Raw genomic sequence first — 21,673 nt, forward strand, 5'->3', positions numbered from 1 at the left:
ACACCGAGGACGTCAGAGACATCAAGGACACGCTGTGACACATTGGGGACATCAAGGACACGTTGTGACACTTCGAGGACATCAGGGACATTGGGGACATCGGGGACACCGAGGACACACCGAGGACACATCAAGGACATCGGGGACATCGGGGACATCGAGGCCACACTGTGACACATCAGGGACACCGAGGACATTGAGGACACACTGTGACACACCGAGGACACCGAGGACATTGAGGACATCAAGGACATCGAGGACACACTGTGACACGCCAAGTGTCACCAAGGACATTGAGGCCACACTGTGACACACTGAGGACACTCTGTGACACATTGGGGACACGCTGTGACACACCAAGGACACCGTGGACCTGTGGTGACCCCCCTGTCACCCCGGCCGTGTCACCTGCTCACACCAAACCCCCCCCCCAGCCCTGGGACAGCCCCGGGGCCTCGTGTGTGACACGAGTGTGACACGAGTGGGACATTGGGGGGGTGGGAGGGGGGGGACACACGAGGGACCCCCCTCACCCCCAGTGGGGCAATAAAGGTGACACTTGGTGACACTGAGGGGGTCGTGGGGTCACAGGGGGGTCACTGGGGGTCATTTGGGGGGTCAATGGGAGGGGTCATAGGGCGTCATTGGGGGTCACTGGGGGTCACTGGGGGGTCATTGTGGGTCACCGGGGGTCATTGTGGATCATTTGGGGTCACTGGGGGTCACTGAGGGTCATTTGGGGTCACTGGGGGTCACGGGGGGGTCACTGGGGAGTCACTGGGGGTCATTGGGGGGTCACAGGTACCCTCATTTGAGGCTGGGGGGGTTCAGGGGGTCTCGGGGGGGTCACTGGGGGGGTCCCTGGATCCTGCTGAGTCAGCACGGTCAGATTTTGGGATCCCAGGAGGGGCGGGGGGGGCAGATGGGCGGATTGGGGTGACCCCCAAGAACCTTCTCCCAGTCCAAACCAGTCCAAACCAGTGCCCCTCCAGCCTCTCCCAGTCCCTCCCAGTGCCCTCCCAGTCCCTCCCAGTGCCCCTCAGCCTCTCCAGTGCCCCCCAGCCTCTCCCAGTCCCCCCAGTCCCTCCCAGTTCCCCCCAGTTCTCTCCCCCACCCTGGGAGGACCCACCCCGTCCTCCACCGCCAGGGGGCGCGGTGACACCGAGCCCACCGGAAGCGGCGGCGTAGCAGAACCGGAAGTCACCTTATGGGGCAAAAGAGGCGTGGCTTGACTGAGGGGGCGTGGCTTAAATGGAATGGGCGTGGCTACAATGACGTGGGCGTGGCTTCGCGAAGGGCAGCGAGGACAAAAAAGGCGGGAACGAAACAGCAGAGGGGCGGTGTTGTGATGCGGAAGTGACGTCACGCGGGCAGGAAGAGGCGGGATCACCGATCCCGGTGCTCGGTCCGGTTCCGGTCTCGGTTCCGGTGCCGGTCCCGGTGCGATGCGGGCCGAGCTGCGGGGCCTGGCCGGGCCCGTGGCCCTCCCCGACGGGCAGCCCGTGCTGCTGGGCCGCGGGCCGCTCACCGGCGTCACCGACCGCAAGTGCTCCCGGCGGCAGGGTGGGTGAGCCGGGCCCGGAGCCGCTCCGGGATCGCGGGGACCCGAGACCGGCCCGTATTAACACCCCCAGAGCCACCGGGACCCGCCGGGCCCTCGGTTATGGGGCACCGGGACCCCCCCAGACCCGTCCCGGGTCATGGAAACACCCCAAATTCATCCCTCAGGACCCCCCAAATATCCCCCCTTAGGACCCCCACAATTCACCCCCCAGGACCCCCAAATATTCCCCCAAATTCACCCCCCAGGACCCCCAAATTCACCCTCCAAGTTTCCCCCAAATTCGCCCCCCAGGACCCCCAAATATTCTCCCAAATTTCCCCCTCAGCGCCCTCAAATATTCCCCCAAATTCACCCCTCAGGACCCCCAAATTTCCCCCCCAGGACCCCCAAATATTCTCCCAATCTCCCTGAAGGATCCCCCGAATTCACCCCCCAAGAATCCCCCAAATTCCCCCTCAAGACCCCCAAATATTCCTCCAAATTCACCCCCCAAGTTTCCCCCAAATTTTCCCCTCAAGGACCCCCAAATTCACCCCCCAGGACCCCAAAAATTCACCCCCAGGACCCCCAAATATTCCTCAAATTTTCCCTCTCAGGACCCTCAAATATTCCCCCAAACTCATCCCCTAAGGACCTCCAAATTCACTCCCCACGACCCCCAAATATTTCTCCAAATTCACTCCCCAGGACCTCCAAATTCATCCCCAAGGACCCGTAGATTTCCCTCTTAGGACCTCCAAATATTCCCCCCCATTCCCCCAGGACCTCCCAATTTCCCCCCTCAGGCTCCCCAAATTCACCCCCAAAGATCCCCCAAATTCACCCCCCAGAACCTCCAAAATTTCCCCCCAGGACCCCCAAATTTTCCCAAAATTCCCCCTCAGGACCCCCAAAATTCACGCCTTAGGACCCCCAAATATTCCCCTCAAGGAACCCCCAAATTTCTCCCTCAGGATCCCCAAATTCACCCCCCAGGACCCTCAAATATTCCCCCAAATTTCCCCCTCAGGACCCCCAAATATTCCCCTAATCCCCCTGAAGGATCCCCCAAATTTCCCCCTCAGGACCCCAAAATTTCCCCCTCAGGACCCTCAAATGTTCCCCCAAATTCACCCCCCAGGACCCCCAAATATTCCCCCAAATTCATCCCCCAAGGACCCCCAAATTCACTCCCCAGAACCCCCAAATAATCCCCCAAATTCACCTTTCAGGAACCCGAAATATTCCCCCAAATTTACCTCTTAGAACCCCCGAATTTCCCCCTCAGGATCCTCAAATATTCCCCCAAATTTCCCCCTCAGGACCCCCAAATATTCCTCCCAAATCACCCCCAAAGGACCCCCAAATTTCCCCTTCAGGACCCTCAAATATTCCCCCAAATTCACCCCTCAGGACCCCCAAATATTTCCCCAAAATTACCCCTCAGGACCCCCAAATATTTCCCCAAAATTACTCCTCAGAACCCCCAAATATCCCCCCCAATCCCCCCAAATCCATCCCCAAACCCCCCCAATGTCTTGGGACCCCTTTGTGGGTCCCCCCCTATTTTTGGGGGTCTGGGAGTCCCCAAATGTGCCCCCTCCCCACAGTGGAGATCGTGGCCGACTACGCCGAGGGCACGGCCCGGGTCACACAGGTGGGGGTTTGGGGGTCCTGAGAGGATTTTGGGGGTCCTGGGAGGGTTTGGGGGGTCCTGAGAGGGTTTGGGGGGTCCTGGGGGCACTTTGGGGGGGCCTAAAGGTGTTTTGGGGGGTCCTGAGGGGGTTTTGGGGGGGCTCAAGGGGTTTTTTGGGGACTCCTGAGAGGATTTTGGGGGGTCCTGGGGGCACTTTGGGGGGGCTTAAAGGGTTTTTGGGGGGTCCTGGGTGGGTTTTGGGGTCCTGAGTGGGTTTTGGGAGGTCCTGGGAGGGTTTTGAGGGGTCCTGAGAGGGTTTGGGGGGGGCTTAAAGGGGTTTTTGAGGTCCCGGGAGGGTTTGGGGGTCCTCAGAGGGTTTTTGGGGGGGTCCTGAGAAGGTTTGGGGGCTCCTGAGAGGGTTTGGGGGGTCCTGAGGGGGTTTTGGGGGTCCTGGGAGGGTTTGGGGGGATCCTGGGGGCACTTTGGGGGGGCTTAAAGGGTTTTTGGGGGGTCCTGGGTGGGTTTTGGGGTCCTGAGTGGGTTTTGGGAGGTCCTGGGAGGGTTTTGAGGGGTCCTGAGAGGGTTTGGGGGGGGCTTAAAGGGGTTTTTGAGGTCCCGGGATGGTTTGGGGGTCCTCAGAGGGTTTTTGGGGGGGTCCTGAGAAGGTTTGGGGGCTCCTGAGAGGGTTTGGGGAGTCCTGAGAGGGTTTTGGGGGTCTTGACACGGTTTTTGGGTTTCTGAGAGGGTTTTGTGGGGTCTTGGAAGGGTTTTGGGGGGTCCTGGGAGGGTTTTTGGGGGCTCCTGAGAGGGTTTGGGGGGTCCTGAGGGGGTTTTGGGGGTCCTGGGAGGGTTTGGGGGGATCCTGCGGACACTTTGGGGGAGCTTAAAGGGTTTTTGGGGGGTCCTGAGAGGGTTTTGGGGGGTCCTGGGCGGGCTTGAGAGGGTTTAGGGGAGACCTGAGAGGGTTTTTTGGGGTCCTAGGAAGGTTTTGGGAGTCTTGAGAAGGTTTGGGGGGATTTGAGAGGGTTTGGGGGATCCTGAAAAGGTTTTGGGGGGTCCTGAGAGGATTTTGGGGGGTCCTGGGAGCGTTTGGAGGGTCCTGGGGGCACTTTGGAGGGGCTTAAAGGGTTTTTGGGGGGTCCTGGGTGGGTTTTGGGGTCTTGAGTGGGTTTTGGAGGGTCTTGAGAAGGTTTGGGGGGGGGTTAAACGGTTTTTATGGGGTCGTGAGAGGATTTTGGGGGGTCCTGGGAGGGTTTTTGGGGGGTTCTGAGAGGGTTTTGTGGGGTCCTGGGAGGGTTTTGGGGGATCTTGGGGGCACTTTGGGGGGGCTTAAAGGGGGTTTTGGGGGGTCCTGGGAGGGTTTTTGGGGGGTCTCAGAGGGTTTTGGGGGTCCTGGTAAAATCCAGGGGGGTTTGGGAGGGTCCCATGGGGATCATTTTGGGGGGGTCCCATCGAGGAGGGGGTCTCAGACCAATTTGGGGAGTCTTGGGGGGGGGTCATTTTGGGCCCCCACTCTGCCTCCCCAAAAATGGGGTGAACCCCAGTTATTTTTGGGGAGGGGGTTTATGAGACCCAGGGGTCATTTTAGGGTGGGGATTTTTTTTGGGGTCTTTATGGGATCCCAGGGTCATTTTGGGGGTGTTATTTTTTTGGGGAGGGGGTCTCTAACTCCCCTCTTTTCCCCCCAGCTCGGGGTGAACCCCAGCTCCGTGGGGGGCTCGGTGCTGGGCCGGGGGGTCTGCAGGACCCTCAGCCCTGGGCAGACTCTGCTGTTGGTCAACGGGAAATACCCCCTGGTCCTGCACCTCGAGGGGTCCCCCCGCCCCAAAAAACGCCCCCCCAGCCCCTCCCTGGAGCCCCCCCCGGCCCGCAGAGCCCCCCAGGACCCCTCCCCACCTCAGGAGGGGTGGCAGAAGGTCGGAGCCCTCCTGGTCTTCACCCCCTCGGGGGTCCGGCCCAGCAGCAAGGTATTGGGGAGGGGGATTGGAGAGGGGGATTGGGGGGTCCTGAGGGAGTTTAGGGGGAGTTGAGGGGTCTGGGGTGGGATTTGGGGGTCCTGAGGGAATTTGGGGAGGGTTTGAGGGGTCTGGGGTGGGATTTGGGGGTCCTGAGGGAGTTTGGGGGGGAGTTGAGGGGTCTGGGTTGGGATTTGGGGGTCCTGAGAGAGTCTGGGGGGGGAGTTGAGGGGTCTGGGGTGGGATTTGGGGGTCCTGAGGGAGTTTAGGGGGGGTTTGAGGGGTCTGGGGTGGTATTTGGGGGTCCTGAGGGGGTCCCCACTGCCCCTGACCCCCTTTTTTTGGGGACCCCTCCCCAGATTGCCGGGTTTGACCTGGACGGGACCCTCATCACCACCCGCTCGGGGAAAGTGTTTCCCACCAGCCCCGACGACTGGAGGTGAGGCTGGGGGGCTTTTGGGGGGTCCTGGGAGGGTCTGGGGGCTTTTGGGGGGTCCTGGGAGGGTCTGGGGGCTTTTGGGGGGTCCTGGGAGGGTCTGGGGGCTTTTGGGGGGTCCTGGGAGGGTCTGGGGGCTGGTTTTGGGGGGTCCCACTCGGTTTTTATTTGGTTTATTTCCCCCCTCCCCACAGGATTTTGTACCCCGAGATCCCCAAGAGGCTGAAGCAGCTGCGGGATGAGGGGTTTAAGGTGAGACCCCTCCCCACAATCCCACCTTGGGAACCCCCCCGGGGCCTCCAAACCCTTCAGGACCCTCCCCAAATCCCAATTTCTTCCTCCAGGGCGTCTCAGGGCCCTCAAAGCCCCACAAGCCCCCCCAGGTTCCTCCTGCGAACCCCACAGAGCTCCCAAAGCCCCTCAGATCCCCCCAAATCCCCTTCCTGACCCCCAAAATCCCCCCAGATCCCCCTATTCCCCTCCCTGACTCCCTAAAATCCTCCCAAATCCCCCATATCCCTTTCCTGACCCCCCCAAAATCCCCCCAAATCCCCTTCCTGACCCCCAAAATCCCCCAGATCCCTTCCCGGACCCCCCAAAATCCCCCCAAATCCCCTCCCCAACCCCCGAAAATCCCCCCAAATCCCCCATACCCCTTCCCTGACTCCCCAAATCCCCCTAATTCCCTCCCTAACCCCCTAAACCCTCCCAAATCCCCTGCTTGACCCCCCAAAATCCCCCAAAATCCCCCATATCCCTTTCCTGAGCCCCCAAAATCCCCCAAATCCTCTCCCTGTTCCCCCAAATCCCCCCAAATCCTCTCCCCAACCCCCCAAAATCTCCCCAGACCCCCCAAAATCCCCTCCCTGACCCCCCAAATCCCCTCCCTGATTCCCCAAAATCCCCCAAATCCCCTCCCTGACACCCCAAATCCTCTCCCTGACCCCCCAAATCCCCTCCCTGATTCGCCAAAATCCCCCAAATCCCCTCCCTGAGCCCCCAAAATCCCCCCAAATCCCCATCAAGTCTCCCTGACCCCCCAAAATGCCTCAAATCCCCTCCCTGAGCCCCCAAAATCTCCCCAATCCCCTCCTTGAACCTCCAAAATCCCCCAAATCCCCTCCTTGACCCCCCAAATCCCTTCCCCGACCCCCCAAAATCCCCCCAGATCCCCCAAAACCCCCCAAATCCCCTCCCTGACCCCCTGTTTTGCCCCCCAGCTCGTGGTGTTCACCAACCAGCTGGGGATCTCGCGGGGCCGCCTGCGCCCGGAGCTGTTCCAGGCCAAGGTGGAGGCGGTGATGGAGCGGCTCGGGGTGGCCCTGCAGGTCTGGGGGACCCCAAACCCCCCCTGGGACCCCCCAGAAACTCGGGGATCCCCCTTGAGGGGTCCAGGGTTCCCTCCCCGAGGTGTTTGACCCCCCACAATGCAGGTGCTGGTGGCCACGGGGCCGGGGGTCTACAGGAAACCTGTGCTGGGCATGTGGGACCACCTGTGTGAGAAGGTGGGACTGGGGGGACTGGGATGGATTGGGAGGGAATGGGAGGGGATTGGGGGGGACTGGGAGGGACTGGAGGGGATTGGGAGGGCTGGGAGGGAGCAGGAGGGGACTGAGAAGGACTGGGAGGGAGTAGTGGGGACTGGGAGGGGACTGGGAGGGACTGGGGGGGACTGGGAGGGGACTGGGATGGATTGGGAGGACTGGAGGGGGACTGGGAGGGGATTGGGAGGGACTGGGATGTACTGGGGGGGACTGGGAAGGGACTGGGGGGGACTGGGAGGGGACTAGGAGGGGACTTGGGGGGACTGGGAAGGTACTGGGAGGGGACTGGGGGGGACTGGGAAGGTACTGGGAGGGGACTGGGGGGGACTGGGAAGGTACTGGGAGGGACTGGGAGGGACTGGGAAGGTACTGGGAGGGACTGGAAGAGACTGGGGGGGACTGGGAGGGGACTAGGAGGGGACTTGGGGGGACTGGGAAGGTACTGGGAGGGGACTGGGAGGGACTGGGAAGGTACTGGGAGGGACTGGAAGAGACTGGGGGGGACTGGGGGGGACTGGGAGGGGACTGGGAACAGAAGGAGGTACTGGGAGGGGATTGAGAGGGACTGGAACGGGCTGGGAAGGGACTGGGAGCTACTGGGGGCACTGGGAGGGGACTGGGGGGACTGGGAATGGCCATTGGGGAGAACTGGGAGAGATAAGGAGAGACTGGGAGAAAACTGGCAGGGACTGGGAGCTACTGGGGGCACTGGGAGTTACTGGGAACAGACTGGGGACACTGGGGAGGTGCCGGGGGACACTGAAAAGCTCCTGGGAACTGAGGGGGAGCACTGGGAGGATGGTCAGAGGGGTCACTGGTGTGAACTGGTGTGGACTGGGCTCACTGGTTTGGGTCCCACAGGCCAACGGGGACGTGGCCGTGTCAGTGCCTGACAGTTTCTACGTGGGGGGTGAGCACAGGGGTCCCTGGGTGGGGTTTGGGGAGGTTTTGGGGGGTCCTGGGGGGGGTTGGGGAGGTTTTGGGGGGTCCTGAGGGGGTTTGGGGACATGGGGAGGGGCTCCTGGAGTTGTTTGGGGGGTCTGGGGAGGCCCTGGGGGGTGGGTTGGAGAGTCTGGGGGCTCCAGGGGAGGTCCTGGTGGGAGGTTGGGGATTTAGGGACGATTTTGGGGGTCTCAGGTGGGAGTCCCACCCTCCTGCTCACTTCCCTCTGTCCCCCAGACGCTGCCGGACGCCCCCCGAACTGGGCCCCGGGGAGGAAGAAAAAGGATTTCTCCTGCAGCGACCGATTGGTGAGACCCCAAACCCTCCTGGGGACCCCAAAAATCCCTCTGGGGACCCTCCAAAACCCCCTGGGCATCCCCTTGACACCCCCAGATCCCCAGAGCTGCACCCGGGGCTCCTCCCAGTGCCCCCAGTTTGTGACCCTGGGGGTCTCCTGTGCCCCCCCCGACCCTCCCAGTGCATCCACACCCCCAGGTCACTCTTCAGTGTCCCCCCAGTGCCCCCAGTTCACCCTCCCAGTCCCTCCCATTTACCCCCCAGTCCTCCTAGTGCCCCCAGTTCACCACCCCAGTCCCTCCAGTTGACCCCAGTGCCCTCAGTTGATCCCAGTGTTCCCAGTTGACCCCAGTGCCCCCAGTTCCTCCCATTTACCCCCAAGTCTCTCCCAGTCCCCCCAGTTCATCCCCATAGTCCCTCCAATTTCTCCCCCAGTTGAGCCAGTGCCCCCAGTTGACTCCCCCAGTCCCTGTCAGTCCCCCCAGTTGACCCCAGTGCCCCCAGTTGACTCCCCCAGTCCCTGTCAGTCCCCCCAGTTGACCCCAGTGCCCCCAGTTTACCCCTCCAGTCCCTCCCAGTGCCCCCAGTTGTCCCCAGTATTCCAAGTTCACCCTCTCAGTCCCTGCCATTTACCCTCCCAGTGCCCCCAGTTCACCCCCCAGTCCCTCCCATTTACCCCCAAGTGCCCCCAGTCCCTCCCAGTGCCCCCAGTTCACCCCCCAGTCCTCCCCATTTACCTCCCAGTCTCCCCAGTTGACCCCAGTTCCCCCAGTTGACCCCAGTGTTCCCAGTTCACCCCCCCAGTCCCCCCAGTTGACCCCAGTGTTCCCAGTTCATCCCCCCAGTCCCCATTTCCCCCCAGTTCCCCCAGTTGACCCCAGTGTTCCCAGTTCATCCCCCCAGTCCCCATTTCCCCCCAGTCCCCCCAGTTGACCCCAGTGTTCCCAGTTCACCCCCCCAGTCCCCCCAGTTGACCCCAGTGTTCCCAGTTCATCCCCCCAGTCCCCATTTCCCCCCAGTCCCCCCAGTTGACCCCAGTGTCTCCAGTTCACCCCCCCAGTCCCCATTTCCCCCCAGTTCCCCCAGTTGACCCCAGTGTTCCCAGTTCACCCCCCCAGTCCCCATTTCCCCCAGTTGACCCCAGTTCCCCCAGTTCACCCCCCCAGTCCCCATTTCCCCCAGTTGACCCCAGTGCCCCCAGTTCACCCCCCCAGTCCCCATTTCCCCCAGTTGACCCCAGTGCCCCCAGTTCACCCCCCCAGTCCCCATTTCCCCCAGCTGACCCCAGTGTCCCCAGTTCGCTCTCAACGCGGGGCTGCAGTTCCTGACTCCCGAGGAGAAGTTCCTGGGCTGGGCCCCAGCGCCTTTTGAGCTCCCGGCCTTCGACCCTGTGAGTGACCACTGACCCCATAAATGACCGCTGACCCCATAAATGACCACTGAGCCCAAGAGCAGCCTCTGTACTCAATCCTGACCTTTGACCTTTGTCCCCAGCGCCACCTGGACCCCAAAGCCCCCCCAGAGCCCCCCAAGGATGAGCTGGTGTCGGACAAGCCTGAGGTGCTGCTGACCGTTGGCTTCCCTGGGGGTGAGTGACCACTGACCGCTGACCCCTGACCCAGCTGACTTCTGATCCCTAATGGGTGAAAAGAGAAAGAAAAAAGGGGAAAAATGGCAAGAAACATGAAGGGGGAAATGGTGGGAAATGTGAGGGGGAAAAAATGGCGGGAAACGTGAGGGGGAAAAAATGGCGGGAAACGTGAGGGGAGAAAAAGGGCGGGAAAACGTGAGGGGAGAAAAAGGGCGGGAAACGTGAGGGGAGAAAAGGGCGGGAAACGTGAGGGGAGAAAAAGGGCGGGAAACGTGAGGGGAGAAAAGGGCGGGAAACGTGAGGGGAGAAAAGGGCGGGAAACGTGAGGGGAGAAAAAGGGCGGGAAACGTGAGGGGAGAAAAGGGCGGGAAACGTGAGGGGAGAAAAGGGCGGGAAACGTGAGGGAAGAAAAGGGTGGGAAACAAGAAGGGGGATAAAGAGTGTTGGAAAATAGGGAAAATTGTGAGAAATGTGAGAGGGAAAAGGAAATTTTCTCCCATCAGCCGGCAAATCCACTTTTGTGAAGCGACACCTCGTCCCAGCAGGATATGAATATGTGAACAGGGTGAGTTCCTGACCCCTGGTCACCCCCAGGTCACTCTGGGTGGGCTCATGGCCACCCTGTCCCAGTATGTGACACCTGTGTGACACCCCCTGACCACTGGTCACCCCCAGGACACTCTGTCCCAGTGTGACCTGTGTGACACCCCCTGACCACTGGTCACCCCCAGGACACTCTGGGCTCGTGGCAACGCTGTGTCTCCACCTGCTCGGCCGCCCTGGCTCGAGGCCGCCCTGTTGTTGTGGACAACACCAACCCTGACCCCGAATCGCGGCAAAGGCCAGTCTGAGAGCTGGGAGGGCACTTGGAGGGCACTGGGAGCTGCTCCCCCCAGCTCTTGAAACCCTTTTTCTGGGGTTTTAAGCCCTCTGTCCCTGGTTTTGGGGCCCCCTGACCCACCCTGTCCCCCCAGGTTCGTGTCCTGTGCCCGCGAGGCCGCGGTGCCGTGTCGGTGCCTCCAGTTCACGGCGAGCCTGGAGCAGGCGCGGCACAACTGCAGGGTGAGGAGGGCTCTGAGGGCGTCCTGACCCTCCTCCCGAGGGGTTCAGGGTGAACATTTTACCCTTGAGCACCCCCTGAACTCTTTTTATTTGGGTTTTCGTCCCAAAAAAGTTCCGGGATATGACGCAGAGCGGCCACGTCCCCGTCACTGACGCTGTTCTGTTCAGCTACAAGTGAGAGGGGACTGGGGGGGCACTGGGAGGGTTTTGGGGGGGTCTGGAGGGGACGAGGAGGAATTTTGGGGGGGTCTGGGGTGTTTTGGGAATCCATGGGGAGGATTTAAAGGGGTTTGGGGGTGATTTTGGGGGACCTGAGAGGGATTTTGGGGTATTTGAGGTGTTTTGGGAGCTCTGTAGGGGATGGTTTAGAGAGGCTTTGAGGGGGTTGGGGGAATTTGGGGCTTGTTTGGAGTTTTTTGCTCTTCTCTCCATTATTTAGCCTCATTTTTTTGTTGTTGTTGTTCTATTATTCATTATTATATGTTCCATATCCATTATTATTTTTGCCTCTTTCCCAATTTTGGGGTGTTTCTTCCTTGTTCTATTCTCTTCCCAATTTTGGGTGGGTTTTTACATTTTCCCCCTCCTCCTCTCCTTTCTCCTCTTCTTGGGTGGGTTTGTCCCATTTTTGCTGACTTTTCCCCCATTTGGAGCTGTTTTTCCCCCTCACTTCACCCAAACCTGGGTGATTTTCTCCTATTTCCTCCCCCTCAGGAAAAACTTTGTGGCCCCCGAGCTCTCCGAAGGCTTCACCCAAATCCTCCAGATCCCTTTTGTGCCCCATTTCGGGGACCCCCCAGACCCCCAACGAAGGCGCCTCTTCTTCCAGTTCAGCGATGGATGAAAACCCCCATTGAACCCCCCAATAAAGGCACTGCCCCTTCCCACAATTTTTGTGAGATTTTTGGCTCCAAATCAGATTTATTGTACAAAGGTGGGGGAAAGAGGTGAGGGGGGAAGGGGCAGTTGGGGGGTCACGGCGTTTCCATGGATTCACCCTCTGTGGAGAGAAGGGGGTGGGTCAGAGACCCCCAAGTGCCTCCTCAGTTTACTCCTTTACCCCCATTTTTTAAATTTTTACCTATTTTCTTCAATTTTCACCTGATCTCCATCCCATTTTCAGTTATTTCTGCCCCAATTCCTTAATTTTTACTTTATTTTTTACCTATTTCCCCAATTTGTGCCTAATTTTTTCCACTTTCACCCCAACTTTGACCCCTTTTTTTCCCTATTTCCCCAATTTTTGGCCAATTCCTCCCCTTATTTTTGCCAACTTTCTCTGCTTTCTCCCATTTCTTTTTTTTTGCATTCCATTCTCCCTTATTTTAAACCCATTCTTACTCAGCTTCCCCTGCACTTGCCCCAATTCCTTATTTTCTACCTTATTTCTCCCTAATTTACCCAATTTCCCCACTTTTTACCTCATTTCTCACACTTTGCCCCATCTGGCACATCTTTTCCTTCACTTCTTCCATTTTTTTGCCCCCTTTTATCCCGCTTTTCCCAAATTCCATCCATTTTAACCATTTTTTTCTCTATTTTTCCCAATTCTCTTATTCTTCCTTCATTTCTTCTATTTCCACTCCCAATCCCCTAATTTTTTGACCGTTTACCCTGATTTTGTGCCATTTTTACACCTCCCTGTTCCCTCTCCATGTCCCATGTTACTCATGGTGTTTTGGAGACCCCCAGGTGTCCCCCCAGTGTCCCCCCAGTGTCCCCCCAGTGTCCCCAGGTGCTCACGGAGCTCGTTGAACAGAAAGGCCTCCTGGTACTCCCTCATGTACTGCGTGGAGCGCGACTCGTCCAGGAACAGGGAATAAACACGTTTGATGTCCTCCACACCCACCTCGGCACCCTACCAGGGCACAAATGTCATGAGGGATCATGAAATAATTCAGTTTATTTACTATTCTTTTCCTATTTCGAACTCTTTTGCCTCCTCACGTTTCCTGCTTTTTTCTCCTTCATGTTTCCCATTCTTTTTTCCTCCCCTCACATTTCTCACCCTTTTCTCCCCTCACGTTTCCCACTCTTTTCTCCCCTCACGTTTCCCGCCCTTTTTCTCCCCTCACGTTTCCCGCCCTTTTTCTCCCCTCACGTTTCCCGCCCTTTTCTCCCCTCACGTTTCCCGCCCTTTTTCTCCCCTCACGTTTCCCGCCCTTTTTCTCCCCTCACGTTTCCCGCCCTTTTCTCCCCTCACGTTTCCCGCCCTTTTCTCCCCTCACGTTTCCCACCCTTTTCCCCAAGGTCCTCTGCGACCCCAAACAACCATAAACACCCTAAATCCACACTTCCCTCCCCACTCCAACCCCGTGTCACTACAAACCTCCCCCATAACCCCCCAAAGCTCCCTCAGCACCTCCTGTCCCGGCCCCTATGTATTACCCCCTCCATTTTGGGGTCCTACCCCACCTCCTGCCCTCAGTTTTAGGATCCCCTTCCCCAGATTTTGGGGTTTGGGGCGCCCACCTTGCGTTTCCTGGCCACCAGGCTGGCGGCGGTGATGAGCTGCATGGCGTAACGCAGCGACGTCTCCAGCCCAATGCGGGTCAGCACGGCGTACGCGTCCTCCGTCATCTCCACGTCCTCCTCCTCACACCTGCACCCCCAAAAACAGTCAGGGGGACCCCAAAATGGGAGAGGGATCCTCTAAAAATGGGGCAGGGGGTCCCTAAAAGTGGCCTGATGGGGTTCTGGAGTAGCCAGGGAGGGAATTAGGGGTGCCTTAAGGGGTTGGGGGGCACCCTGAGGGGATTAGGGGTGGCCCAGAGGGGTTTTGGGGTTCTGAGGAGACCCTAAAGGGCACCCCAAAGATAATCAGGGCACCTGGAAGGAGTTATGGGTTACCCCAGGGAGTTTTGGGGCTGACAGAGTTTTTGGGACTGTCCTGAAGTGTTTGGGGGGCACCTGAAGATGGTTATGAGGCACCCCAGGTGTGTTGAGGGCGACAGCCATGTTTGAACTTGAGGGCATTTGGGGTGTCCAGGTGGGTTTCAGGGTTCGGGTTGATTTTGGGAGGTGCCCAGGTGCATTTGGGGGGTGTCAGAGATGTTTTTTTGGGGATCTTCACCCTATTTTGAGGATTTCCTGGATCTCCTCCCCATACAGGGCTGGTTTTTAGGGTGTCAGGGTGTGGTTTGGGCTGCACCAAGGAGGATTTAGGGGCGCCCAGGTGCATTTTTGGGGTGTCAGGGTGTGGTTTGGGCTGTGTCAAGGAGGATTTGGGGGCGCCCAGGTGCATTTTTGGGGTGTCAGGGTGTGGTTTGGGCTGTGTTAAGGAGGATTTAGGGGCGCCCAGGTGCATTTTTGGGGTGTCAGGGTGTGGTCTGGGCTGCACCAAGGAGGATTTAGGAGCACCCAGGTGCAGTTTTGGGGTGTCAGGGTGTGGTTTGGGCTGCATCAATGAAGATTTAGGAGCACCCAGGTGCAGTTTTGGGGTGTCAGGGTGTGGTTTGGGCTGTGCCAAGGAGGATTCAGGGGCGCCCAGGTGCATTTTTGGGGTGCCCCACCGGATTTTGAGGATCTGCCGTGTCTCCTTGTCGCCGTACGGGGCCGTGGCGATGATCAGCAGCCGGTCCAGCAGATCCAGCGGGAGCCCGTGGGGGCTGCGGTGGGCAGTGCCCCGGATCCTGAGGGACAGGCGGAGCTCAGGGGGCTTTAGGGGAGGATTTGGGGGTGCCCAGGTGAGGTTTTGGGGGTGCTCAGGTACCTGGTGATGCCGCGGTTGGTGGCCATGATCAGCACCGGGGCCATGTCGCTCTCCAGGGCCCGGTTGAGGAACGAGAAGCTCTCGATGTCCAACATGTGAACCTCGTCGATGAACAGCACCTGGGGGGGGTTTTGGGGGGACTCTCGGTGATCCTCAAGGAGATTTTGGGATTTTGGAGGGTCCTGGGGGGCTCCTGGTGATCCCTGAGGGAGTTTTGGGGGTTCACAGGGGGTTTTGGGGAGTCTTGGTGCAGCTCATTCAGCTCATTTGTCACCTGGTTCCCCAGAGAGGTGGATTTTGGGGGATACCTGAAGGGGTGTTGGTGGGGCCAGGGGAGGTTTTGGGGACCCTGGGAGTGTTTGAAGAGTCTCAGGGAGGTTTGGGGGTCCCAGGGGAGATTTTGGGGGGAGTGGAATGGGTTTTGGAGATCCCTGAGAGGATTTAAAGGATGCCTGAAGGACTTTTGGGACATTCTGGTACAGCTAATTAACCTTATTTATCACCTGGTTCCTTGGAAATGGCAACTCCAGAGTAGTTTTTGGTTACTCTGGAGGATATTTTGAAGAGTTTTGGGGAGGTTTAGGGGGCTCATGGAGGTTCCAAAAACAATTTTGGGATCCCTGTGTGGGTTTTGGGAGGGATCCTAGAAGAATTTGGAGATCCCTGACAAGATTTTGGTGGTCCTAGGGGAGTTTCAGGGGTCCCTGACAGGTTTCTGAGTATCCCCAGAGGGGTTTTAGTGGTCCCAGCATAAATTTGGGGGTCCCCAGGGGCGTTTTGGGGGTCAGGGCTCACCCCAGGGATGACCTCGGCCTTGCCCTCCTCACGCCACTCGGCCACTTTGGCGTTGATCTGCTCGCGCACCTCCGGCTTGATCTCACCTGTGTCACCTGGATTTGGGGTTCGGGGGGGTCAGGGGCTGTTTGGGAAGGGATTTGGGGGGGGTTATGGGGTGTTGAGGGCATTTTGGGGGCAGTTACGAGGAGGGTCAGGGTGGTTTGCTGGGATTAGGGGCAATTTTGGGATCTCAGGGGGAGTTTGGGGGTTTGATGATATCCTAGAAAAGGGAAACAAAGCCCTGGGGTGGATAAACTTTAGGGCTCCCAGGGGGGTTTAGGGGTCTGGGGGTACCTGCAAAGAGGGCGAGGAAGCTCTGGGCTGGGTGAGGGACAGTCTGGGGGTTTTGGGGTCATTTTTGGGGTCTGGGGGTACCTGAGAACAGGGCGAGGAAGCCCTGGGTGCGGGAATTGATCACGTCGATCTCGTGCAGCGACACCGTGTGAACGACCTCGCGCCGCTTCTGCAGCTCCCCATCAGGGCACTGCACGAATTTTGTCTGGGAAAGAGAATTCAGGGGGTCAGGGACACCCCAAAACCCCCCCAGTGCCCCTCAGAGACCCCCAAACCCCTCACCTGTGCCCCCATGGCGTCGTAGTCCCGCGCCCGGGTGAAGGAGCGCCCCAGCTTCGAGATCTTCCCCGTGGCCTTGTCGATGGTGATGACATCACTGGAGATAAAAACAGGATATTTTGGTGGTTTTTTCCCCTCACATTTCCTGCCATTTTCGTCCCTCATTTTTCCCACCTTTTTTCTCCCCTCACGTTTCTCACCTTGTTTCCCTCCTCACGTTTTCTGCCCTTATTTCCCCCCTCACGTTTCCCGCCCTTTTCCCCCCTCACGTTTCCCGCCCTTTTCTCCCCTCATGTTTCCCGCCCTTTTCTCCCCTCACGTTTCCCGCCCTTTTTCTCCCCTCATGTTTCCCGCCCTTTTTCTCCCCTCACGTTTCCCGCCCTTTTTCTCCCCTCACGTTTCCCGCCCTTTTCTCCCCTCACGTTTCCCGCCCTTTTTCTCCCCTCACGTTTCCCGCCCTTTTTCTCCCCTCACGTTTCCCGCCCTTTTCTCCCCTCACGTTTCCCGCCCTTTTCTCCCCTCACGTTTCCCGCCCTTTTCTCCCCTCACATTTCCCACTCTTTCCCCCCCCAGATTTTGGTATTCTCATCCTGATTTCACTCCTCCACCCTCAGTTTTAGAATTTCCTTCCCAGTTTTTGTGTCTCACTTCCCACCTTGTACCTCCTCCCTACTCCGCCCCTTAATCATCTCCTCTACAATCCTGGGGTGCCCTCCATGTTTTGGGAGATCCCACCCAAATTTTGGGGCCCCCCACCCCAATTTCGGGGTCCTCCACCCCATTTTTGGGGTCTCCACTCACCCCACTGGCACCTTCTCCCTGCTCAGCCCCTCGATCTCTTTATCTCCAGCTCTTAAATCATCTCCCACCCCAAATTTACCCCCCACTCCCCAAATTCCAGAGCCACCTCCCAAATTTTGGGGCGTCCCTGTCGGTTTTGGGGTCTCCCCAATTTGGGGGACCCCCACTCACCCCGCCTGCACCTTCTCCTTGCTCAGGGCCTCGATCATCTTCGCCCCCAAATCATAAATGGTCTCCATCTCTGTCGTTTTCAGCGTCAGCTTCCCCACCTTCGTCCCCTGCGAGGAAGAGGAAGGTTTGAGGGGATCCCCCCACGATTTTGGGGGGCTCCAGGGGATTTTGGGGTGCCCTGAGGAGGTTTTTTGGGGTGCCCTGAGGAGATTTTGGGGTCTCTGCTCACCGTGCCAGTGGCCGGACGGTCGATCTGGATCTCCACCACCTCCCCCTCGATGATCTCAGTCTCCTCCCTGTGACACAAAAATGGAGAAAACACTCCAAAAATGAGTGGAGAATCTCAAAATTTGCATATAGAACCCCAAAATTTGTATGGGAGACCCCAAAATTTGCATATGGAACTCCAAAATATTTATGTAAAACCCCAAAATTTGCATGTGGAACCCCAAAATTTCCATGTGAGACCCCAAAATTTGCACATAGAACCCCAAAATTTGCATGGGGGACCCCAAAATTTGCATGTGGAACCCCAAAATCTGCATATGAAACTCCAAAATTCGCGTGGGGGGCACCAAAATTTGCATATGGAACTCCAAAATTTGTGTGAGGAACCCCAAAATTTGCATGGAGGACCCCAAAATTTCCATGGAGGACCCCAAAATTTGCACGTGGAACCCCAAAATTTGTGTGAGGAACCCCAAAATTTGCATGTGGAACCCCAAAATTTGCATGGGGGACCCCAAAATTTGCATGTGGAACCCCAAAATTTGTGTGAGGAGCCCCAAAATTTGTGTGGGGAACCCCAAAACTTGAAAGAAGACATTTAAAATTTGAGAAGAAACCTCAAAATTTTACAAGAACGCCCTAAAACCCCAGGGAAAAGCGAAATAAGAGCCCAAAACAGACATGAAAATAAGGAGTGGCACAAAACGGGGCGTGGGGACCCCAAAATTTGGCGTGGGACCCCCGAAATGGGGGCAAGACCCCCCGGAATGAGGCCGTACTTGATGCGGACGCCGATGGAGCGGCGGAAGGCCTGGGTCAGCGCCTCGGTGCGCGACATCTCCAGGGAGAAAATCTCGCTGCCGGCGATGGCCGTGAACGGAGTGTCGGGGCCCAGAGCCTGAGCCATCCCTGAGGGGAGAAAAGGGGGGATTTGGGGGGTTTAGGGGGAGTTTGGGGGGCTTGGAAGGGCCGGGGGTGAGTTTGAGGGGGATTTGGGGTGGATTTGTGGGGGTTGGAGGGGATTGGAGGGGTCAGGGGTGAATTTGAGGGGGATTTCGGGGGCATTTTTGGGGGGTTGGAGGGGTCAGGAGTAAGTTCAAGGGGGATTTGGAGGTTTTTGGGAGGTTGGAGGGGTCAGGGGTGAAACTGAGGGTGGGTTTGGGGGTGTTTAGGAAGGATTTGGGGGGGTTGGAGGAGTCAAGAGTGAGTTTGAGGGGGATTTGGGGTGTATTTGTGGGGGTTGGAGGGGTCAGGAGTAAGTTCAAGGGGGATTTGGGGGTATTTAGGAGGGATTTTGGGAGGTTGGAGGGGTCAGGGGTGAATTTGAGGGGGATTTGGGGTGGATTTGTGGAGGTTGGAGAGGTCAGGAGTGAGTTTGAGGGGGATTTGGAGGTGTTTGGGAGGGACGTTTTTGGGTGAGACTTGGGGATGGTTTTGGGTGGGTTTTGGGGAAGTTTTTGACGATGTTTTGGGGGCTTTAGGGTGGGTTTTGGGCTCACAGACCCATGGCAATGGCCGTTTTCCCCGTCCCGGGCTGCCCGGCCATCAGCACACAGATTTGGGGATGTTTTGGGGGGTTTTAGGGATGTTTTTGGGGTCACAGACCCATGGCAATGGCCGTTTTCCCCGTCCTGGGCTGCCCGGCGATCAGCACACAGATTTGGGGATGTTTTGGGGGGTTTTAGGGATGTTTTTGGGGTCACAGACCCATGGCAATGGCCGTTTTCCCCATCCCGGGCTGCCCGGCGATCAGCACACAGATTTGGGGATGTTTTTGGGGATGTTTTGGGTGTGATTTGGGGTTTTTTGGGGCTGACAGACCCATGGCAATGGCCGTTTTCCCCGTCCCGGGCTGCCCGGCGATCAGCACACAGATTTGGGGATGTTTTGGGGGGATTTTGGGTGGGTTTGGAGGATGTTTTGGGTGGTTTTTGGGGCTCACAGACCCATGGCAATGGCCGTTTTCCCCGTCCCGGGCTGCCCGGCGATCAGCACGGCGCGTCCGGCGATTTTGCCCTCTTTGATCATCTCCAGGATGACGCCGGCGGCGCGACGGGCCGAGAGCTGCCCCACCATGCCCTGGGACACCTGGGGGGCACAGCGAGGGGTGAACCCCCAAATTCTGGGGCTGCAGAGCCCCCCCAGGTGACACAAACCCCCCCCAGGTGACACAAATCCCCCCCAACCCTGGTACCTGTCGTGGCTCCAGGGCGTCATCCAGGCCCAGCCCACGGATGTGGGAGTGGGCACCTGGAAGAAGAATTTTGGGGGGTTACAAGGGGTTCTCCCCAATTTGGAGACCCCCCTCAATATCCCCTAAAAATTAGGACTGGTCCCCAAATTCCTGAGTCCCCCGTTTTACTGATTTTAATGATCCAATTCCCTCAATATTGTAGGAAATGAAAGTTAGAAAGGGGTTCTCTCATTTTGAGGATACCCCAAAAGTGGGGTGGGACCCCCAAAAATGAGGAGGGGGTCACCCAAACCCAAATGTGGGAGTGGGAGTCTGGAAAGCGAGATTTGGGAAATTTCAGGGCTCTAAACCCAATATTGGGCACCATCTAAAGCTCCCCAAAAATGTGACTGAACCCCCAAATGGTGCAGGACCCCCAAAAGTGGAGGAACACCCCAAACCAGGGGTTTGTGTCTCACCGATTCGCTCGATCCGGGTGACATCCCGAACCTCCGGAACTTTGGGGGTCTGGGAGGGAAATTTGGGAGGTTTTGGAGTCCCCTCTAAATTCCAGCCCTCAGCTCAGCACCCCCAGATCCTCAGGGATCCTCCCCAGTCCTTCTGAGCCCTCCCAGGGCCCCCCAAATCCTCCTTCAGAGCCCCTCCATTCCCACTGAGCTGCCCCCAAACCCCTCAGGAGCCCCCAAACCCCTCAGGACCCCCCAAAACTCCTCAGGACCCCCCAAAACTCCTCAGGACCCTCTCAAACTCCTCAGGACCCCCCAAATCCCCTCAGGACCCCCTTGGGACCCCCTCAAACCCCTCAGGACCCCCCCAAACCCCTCAGGACCCCCCCCAAAATCCTCAGGACCCCCAAAACCCCTCCAAACCTGACCCTGTCTGGCCAGGATCCCCCCTAAAACTCCCCAAGTTCCTTTCAGAGCCCCCTTAGATCCCCCCAAACCCCTCAGGACCCCCCAAACCCCTCAGGACTCCCTCAAACCCTTCAGGACCCCCTCAAACTCCTCAGGACCCCCAAACCCCTCAGGACCCCCCTAAACCCCTCATGACTCCCCCAAACCACTCAACCCCCCCCCAACACCTCAGGACCCCCCCAAACCCCTCAGGAACCCCCAAATCCCTCAGGCCTCCCCCCAAACCCTTCAGGACTCCCTCAAAACCCCTCAGGACTCCCCCCAATCCCCTCAGAACTTCTCCATTCCCCTCATCCCTGCTCCAAATCTCCAAATCTTCCTCAGGGACACCCCCAGAACCTTCATCCCGCTCTAGGACCCCCCGATCCCTTCAAGGACCCTCCCCAACTCTTCAGAACTCCCCCATCCCCTTTATTCTCCCCCCGATCCCCTCAGAGACCCCCCGGAACCCCCTCAGGGAACCCGGGACTGCCCCATCCCCTCACGCTGTTCCCTCATCCCCTCAGGGCACCCCCGTAAAACACCCCCAGGACCCTCCTGAAGCCCCCCAGGACCCCCCAGGACCCCCCGGTCCCCTCGGACCCCTCACAAACCCTCCTCAAAGCCCCCCGTTCCCCTCCCCCACCGCCGTTGCCATGGCGCCGCCGCTTCACTCCCGCGCTGCCCTCGCGCTCTCCCGGCCGGAAGTGACGTCAGGGGGCGGAAGGGGCGGGGCCAAGGCGGGAGGGGCCGCTCTGGCCGCGCCTCTCGATGGTTCTCGGTCCTCCAGCACCGCCGGGAGGGCCCCTTGTGGGGGGGGGGGCGGCCCCAGAACCCTCAAAACCGACCCCAGAACGCCCAAAAACGACTCCAGAACTTGCCACTTTACTTGGCCCATAGATACACCACGCCAGGTCCATAACTGTCCCCTATCCCGCCCCACGACCCCATAACCTGCCCCATAACCAGCCCCACGAGCAACTTTCCAGCCCCAATCTGCCCCATAGGCACCTCACAGCCCTATAAGCTGCTTCAGAGATACCCCAGAGCCCTATAACCTGCTCCATATCTTGCCCCACAACTCCATATCCTGCCCCATAGTCACCCCATAACCCCAACCAGCCCCATAACCCACCCAACTGCCCCAAGGACACCGCACAACCCCATAACCGCCCCCACAACCCCAGCCTGCCCCAGAAGCTGCCCCATAACCCGTCCCACAACCAGCCCCATCCCCAGCCCCCCACATCCCCTCCCC

At 58.6% G+C, this 21,673-nt stretch overlaps 2 protein-coding genes across 3 annotated transcripts; one reads left to right on the plus strand and one right to left on the minus strand.

The window, feature by feature from the left end:
* The first annotated feature begins 1,379 nt into the window (after positions 1-1,379).
* Positions 1,380-11,890, plus strand: PNKP (polynucleotide kinase 3'-phosphatase). Its single transcript, XM_083882077.1, has 16 exons — positions 1,380-1,563; positions 3,154-3,200; positions 4,868-5,146; positions 5,494-5,573; positions 5,765-5,822; positions 6,791-6,898; positions 7,004-7,075; positions 7,976-8,024; positions 8,294-8,364; positions 9,651-9,743; positions 9,848-9,941; positions 10,448-10,509; positions 10,676-10,785; positions 10,919-11,006; positions 11,119-11,180; positions 11,721-11,890. Exons 1-16 carry the CDS (start codon positions 1,446-1,448, stop codon positions 11,848-11,850), a joined length of 1,521 nt encoding a protein of 506 aa, XP_083738203.1. The 5' UTR covers positions 1,380-1,445; the 3' UTR covers positions 11,851-11,890.
* A 15-nt stretch (positions 11,891-11,905) lies between these two features.
* RUVBL2 (RuvB like AAA ATPase 2) lies at positions 11,906-21,576 on the minus strand. 2 transcript variants are annotated; one of them, XM_083882078.1, is made up of 15 exons: positions 21,062-21,576; positions 19,981-20,029; positions 19,523-19,578; positions 19,275-19,416; positions 18,108-18,237; positions 17,330-17,396; positions 17,101-17,207; positions 16,132-16,225; positions 15,931-16,054; positions 15,514-15,608; positions 14,719-14,837; positions 14,519-14,638; positions 13,479-13,608; positions 12,750-12,864; positions 11,906-12,006 (listed from the first exon to the last, which is right to left on the minus strand). In XM_083882078.1, exons 1-15 carry the CDS (start codon positions 21,071-21,073, stop codon positions 11,981-11,983), a joined length of 1,386 nt encoding a protein of 461 aa, XP_083738204.1. In that variant the 5' UTR covers positions 21,074-21,576; the 3' UTR covers positions 11,906-11,980. The 2 variants fall into 2 exon arrangements, with proteins under 2 accessions (XP_083738204.1, XP_083738205.1); XM_083882079.1 differs by lacking the exons at positions 19,275-19,416; positions 19,523-19,578; positions 19,981-20,029; positions 21,062-21,576 and adding an exon at positions 18,832-18,865.
* Positions 21,577-21,673: the final 97 nt, after the last annotated feature.

Source organism: Zosterops lateralis (assembly GCF_965231275.1).
Source record: "Zosterops lateralis genome assembly, chromosome: 37".
Classification (NCBI taxonomy): domain Eukaryota; kingdom Metazoa; phylum Chordata; class Aves; order Passeriformes; family Zosteropidae; genus Zosterops; species Zosterops lateralis.

What these genes read in the sequence shown, in the direction of transcription:
- PNKP (XM_083882077.1), top strand. Translation starts at nt 1,446, where the DNA reads ATGCGGGCCGAGCTGCGGGGCCTGGCCGGGCCCGTGGCCCTCCCCGAC. An exon ending in TGACAGTTTCTACGTGGGGG is followed by an intron (nt 8,025 to 8,293) that starts GTGAGCACAGGG and finishes TCTGTCCCCCAG; the next exon opens with ACGCTGCCGGACGCCCCCCG. An exon ending in GATATGAATATGTGAACAGG is followed by an intron (nt 10,510 to 10,675) that starts GTGAGTTCCTGA and finishes GGTCACCCCCAG; the next exon opens with GACACTCTGGGCTCGTGGCA.
- RUVBL2 (XM_083882078.1), bottom strand. An exon ending in ACGCCCTGGAGCCACGACAG is followed by an intron (nt 19,417 to 19,522) that starts GTACCAGGGTTG and finishes TGTGCCCCCCAG; the next exon opens with GTGTCCCAGGGCATGGTGGG. An exon ending in ACGACGCCATGGGGGCACAG is followed by an intron (nt 16,055 to 16,131) that starts GTGAGGGGTTTG and finishes TCTCTTTCCCAG; the next exon opens with ACAAAATTCGTGCAGTGCCC.